The following is a 5,095-nucleotide window of genomic DNA, read 5'->3' as shown; positions in this document are numbered from 1 at the left end:
GTGGCGTCTGCTGTATAAGCGTTATTTTTAACAGAGATGTTGAAATAAAAGTGACACAAAACAGTAGTTATTGTTTCGATTGTTATTTTTCATTGTTCATTCGACTAAATTGAAACGTTTGCGAGTGAACTATTTAAACGAGGTGTGTTTCTGGAGGCTAAGAGAGACGCATTGAAAGCCTCTGTGATTCCCATGCGCACAAGGTCCACTTCATAATTGCATTAGCAGTGCGTCATCACACGTCGGGAAAAATAACACGCTAAGCTTCCTCCACTGTCACTGGCTGCCGAGGCCTTACTCGAGAGCCGCTTTTTTTTTTTTAAATAATAATGAAAGTAACATGAATGAATACGCACCCTTTCGCGCAAAATATGTCTGCGTTGCAGGATAGACAATGTAATCTGGTTTAATTGATCAAAAATAGTACACCAAAGTTATTGCTACCTTATAACTTTATTTGTGGCGCGTATTTAAAATAAACCGGAGATGCACTGTGATGTCATTGAACGCAGCATCAGTTTACCCAGTTACAGATTACCAAAGCGATGACTTCACTCCACACGTGACTGTGATCTGCCGTTCGATTGGTTGATTTCTACCGGGCTGGTTGTTTTCGTTGTGAACCAGGAAGCTCTCCTGCTGCTGGGTGTGTTACCGCCCGTCAGGTGAAATGAGTGAACTGAGGTCGCTTTCTTGAGGAGTCTTTATGGAACGGGCGTCAGGAGTTTCGTAAATGCGCTTTCCCGTTCAGAGAAACGAGATATTGGCGTGCCAGTCTTCGTTTTCTTTGTGTGACTTGTCAGTCAGAACTTGTCTGGACAAGTGAGACAGAGAATTCATGACGTGAATTTTTATTTCGACTTTCATTTCACTTCTTTCTGGGCCTGGCTGAAGAAGCATTGAGCCAACAACATCGTGTCTTTTAGGTAGGCGTGCATTTCCAGCTCTGTGTTTTTCTCTATTCACATTAAATGTTGTAGTGATCTTTAGCAATATAATCGTAGACTGAAATACAGTCCATATTCATTAAACAGAAAGGTACAGCACTGTTACGAAAATGGAGTTTAACCTTAAATATGTCAGTATATCGTGTTAGTGTTTTATTTTTGGTAATTCTGCAACTATTTATTTTCTGTTGATTTAACCCAGACAGTCGAGGAGGGAACAAAGAGGAGCAGCATTTCTGGTGAGAGAGCGAGAGAGAGAGAGGTTCATGCGTGGCTGTCATTCCCCTCCAGATCCACCCTGCTCGCACATGTCCTGCCATGATGGTGCTGGAGGAGGGAGCACAGACTTGCCTGCTTCACTGTCGTCACCGGCTGCAGCAGGAGATAAAGCCCCACGATATCATGGATTACATGATTAGTGATGAAGTGCTGACTGTGGACGAGGAGGACGTGGTCAGGAAACAGGTGATAAACATTGAGGACGAATGGTTGACATGTCAAGATCTTAGCATTTGTCGTCATCAGAATAGAATAGAATTTATTGCCATGGTCAGTGACCCCCACTGACCACCAACTAGGAAAGTGCTACGAAATAAAGTGCTGTTAAAAAAAATATTCATATATTCAATATAATTTGTACTGACTTTAAATTGCATTTCAGCTACCCGCAGAACCAGGTATTACAAACATGATCCATACTGTCATCTGAGGAAGTGGATCTGTGTTCATATTGTCTCGATCCCGCTTCATTTTGGGGAAAAACAGATTCTGCTAAGGCGTTTTTATTTTTACAACATGTTCCCTCTACTTTCAGTTCTCACGTCATCATATACGTAGTTGTGAAACTTTTGAAATTATTCATCAACATTTGCAGAAATGTCATTTAGTCCCCTGCGCGTTTTAAATTTCTTTTTTATTATGTGTAAACGAGGAATTTCTTATTGCATTTGTATGTTAACATTTATGACAGATGTGAACAATTTCCCACTTATTTGTTTATGTTCACATTTTGTCTGTGATAAAAGGAAAATGCAACAACTACAATAATAATAATAATAATAATAACATATTTCAATAGCATATATTAACATAACATCCCATTGATGTACAGTATACATTTTAAAGCTTTATTTTTAGAACCCTGTTGACAAAAGCTAAATAGCGAAGAAAGTTTGCTCTTACCTGACTCAGTGAAGTAAAACTAAGTAAAAGTGTGGATGATATTCCATGAAAGCAAACCTATAAAAGTGAACTTTTAGAGGGGATCTAAAGGTGGCGCTCCACTTTGGGTTTTTGGTTCTCCTCTGGCAGACTGTTCAGAGTGGAGAGCCCTGAGAGAGAAGGACATCTTGACTCTCAGATTCACTGGCTGAGACCCACCTGGGGATCTGAGGGTCCTGGCTGGCTCACAGTGGGTCGGCACTATCTGTGATAGTGACCAACTATGGAGAAGTTCATTTTATGGTGATACCTTCATTTACCCTTTACTTATATCTTATTTGGAGTTTAAATAAAATATATATTTTTTTATTTTATGATATTTAGACATGGTTTTATTCAGAATTTTATTATTTTTTTCCAGTTTTCTCAACAGTTTGCATCAAGTGTATTTTTAGCTTTTTCTTTCTTCAGTACATTTGATGAATATGACTTGCACCTGGTTCTGCTGCTGGTTGGACTTTATCTTTGCGCTGATCACATGGTTTCATGTCATTTCACAAGGTTTTGGTTTGTTTTACCTTTAAGTAGATTAAATGTGGTTGTTATCACAAATGAAATCAAGAGTAATCAATCAGTTCTATTACTTGAATGGGCCCCGGGGCCATTTGTTCTGGGGAAAGTGGGCCCCCAGATCAAGAAGGTTCAGAGCCCCTGAGCTAAACAACTCTTGAATCATGATTTATCTGATCCTAGCATGTGACTGCAGGCCGTTTGACAGTGGCCTCTCCTGTCTGCGCAGCCCACCCAGAATGAACAGGCCTCGTCTCTGGTGGACCTTCTGCTCAGGAAAGACATCAGTGCCTACATCTCCTTCTATAACGCCTTGATCAGTGAGAAGCATCAGGATCTGGCCGTTTTGCTTCAAAATGGCCTCCCACACAACTCAGGAGCCCCAATGAAGAATGGCATCAACGGCAAAGTACCTGATGGTCAGTGATGATACGTCCTCCTGGCTGTGGTTTCTCTCCGCTTCTTCTTCTTCTTCAGTAACTGTTGTGTTTGTGGTGCCGGAGCAGTCCAGGCCGTGCTCAGCCAAGGCGGCGTCCCCCAGAGGCCCGTGGTGTTTGTGAGCCGACCAGAGCTGGTCAGCCGTGTCCGTGAGAAGCTTCACCTTCTGAGGGATAAACCTGGCTGGATCACTGTCTTTGGGATGGCCGGCTCGGGGAAGTCCGTCCTCGCCGCTGAGGCTGTTCGACACCAGCAGCTCATTGATGGTAAAAACCTTCTCAGAAAGGCTTTTTTTAAAGGTTTACAACCACGAGAAATAAAAGACGTGTGTTCCATACGTCAGAGCCAGGCGCCATTCACCCTGAACCGGTATCATTCTTACAATACCAATATAATTTATTCAAGTTGTACGGCCTGTGGTTTGAACCAGAATGTCAACATTAGTATTTTAAAACAATTAATCATTTTAATAATTCACCAAGTTAGAGGATTCTTCTACCATCTGCAGCGTTGGTTCTCTGACAATGTCATGATGCGGCGCTGAGCCAGGCCCAATTGCTGGTCGATGCTGGACTCTGAACAGCGAGAGTAAAATGGTACCACAAATAAAACACAAACACACACCTGCGCAGAAGACATCGCCGAAAAGCCGGAGTGAGGAGGTGAACATAGGGAGGGGGAAAAACCTGAACCAGAAGGCAGGCGAATTAATGCACTGGCAAAAATGGGGAGTACAAAAACACATGGGGCCCAAACAACAGAAAACTCTGGGTGGTTACAAAACACTCAGGTGAGGAAAACCAATTGACACGTAGTGTAAAGACACGTACGGCTGAAGCACAAAAATGAAACGCGGAATAAAACTACACAAAGCACCAGGAGAAAACAGAAGAACTTTACCAGGGTGGAAGCGATGACCATCTGGCACAGCAGCCAGGAAGCTGGAGAAGAGATGCTGTGATTGCAGGATTGGTCCGAACTGTGTGTGTGCCATTACTGGAGAAGGGGCAACAGTTGAAGAACAGGAAACACAACCACCCAGAGTAAGAAAATAAAAGCTCACAAACGCAAAACTGGAGTTGAGAAATATCCTTCAAATCGGATCACGAAAATACGATTCAGGCCCTTGTGAATTGAATGAACTTGGGAAATCTGAGTCAATACTCAGCCCTGACGAACAGAAACAGGTACTGCTTTACTGAGCTCTGTACACGCAAAAACTTGGGCGCCATAGCACACCACATGCAACGGGCTGTTGCTTCGTGTGTCCATGTTACCAAGTACCATTAGTGGGACCTTTGGCTGAGCGTGAGCCCCCTTCCCTCTGCAGAGTGTTTTCCTGGAGGCGTCCAGTGGCTGTCCATCGGTCAGCTGGATAAGCCGGACCTGCTGGTCAAGATCCAGTCGCTGTGCTTCCGTCTGGAGCAGAACCTGGATGCCCAGTCCCTTCACAGACCGCCTTCCTCTCTGGATGAAGCTAAGGAACGTCTTCGCTTCCTGATGCTGCGCAAGCATCCCAGGTGAGCTCGGTAATGAAGTCGTTCTGGGGAGGTTCACTCTGGAAAATGTTGTTTCTATAGTTAACGCTTGATTAATACTAGGCCTGTCAGTCTTTAATCTCAATTAGTCACACTATTAAGATGAGTTAACTCCAGATTAATAGCAAATGTATCCCATAAGTTGCATCTGTTCTAAAGGTAGCTTAAAGCAGGGCTTCTGAACCTATTTGATCTGGGGGCCCTTTCCCAGAACAAATGGCCCTGGGGCCCATTCAATAGAACTGATTCATGACTCTTGATTTCATTTGTGATCAATAAACATATTTAACCTACTCACACGTAAACAAACCAAAACCTTGTGAAATGACATGAAACCATGTGACCATCGCAAAGATATTTGTCATGGAAAAGTCCAACCAGCAGCTGAAGCAGGTTCAAGTCATGTTCATCGCATTTACTAAAGAAAAAAAAAAGAAAAAT

At 42.9% G+C, this 5,095-nt stretch overlaps 1 protein-coding gene across 5 annotated transcripts in view; it reads left to right on the top strand.

Moving 5' to 3' along the window:
• The first annotated feature begins 611 nt into the window (after positions 1-611).
• apaf1 (apoptotic peptidase activating factor 1) overlaps positions 612-5,095 on the top strand; it is a 41,042-nt gene continuing 36,558 nt past the window's right edge. For 4 of the 5 annotated variants that reach the window (XR_008414346.1, XR_008414347.1, XM_053861986.1 and 1 more), the window contains exons 1-5: positions 612-926; positions 1,150-1,412; positions 2,908-3,097; positions 3,185-3,382; positions 4,447-4,636. Coding sequence is in view for 3 of the 5 variants with exons in the window: in XM_053861986.1 (XP_053717961.1) it covers positions 1,266-1,412; positions 2,908-3,097; positions 3,185-3,382; positions 4,447-4,636 (725 nt within the window). In the remaining 2 variants the exon portion in view is untranslated. The remainder of the gene's footprint in view (positions 927-1,149; positions 1,413-2,907; positions 3,098-3,184; positions 3,383-4,446; positions 4,637-5,095) is intronic. The other variant, XM_053861987.1, reaches the window with a different exon arrangement.

Source organism: Synchiropus splendidus, chromosome 4 (genome assembly GCF_027744825.2).
Source record: "Synchiropus splendidus isolate RoL2022-P1 chromosome 4, RoL_Sspl_1.0, whole genome shotgun sequence".
Taxonomy (NCBI): Eukaryota; Metazoa; Chordata; class Actinopteri; order Syngnathiformes; family Callionymidae; genus Synchiropus; species Synchiropus splendidus.
The sequence above is the reverse complement of the archived record's forward strand: the minus strand, read 5'-3'. Positions and strand labels throughout refer to the sequence as shown.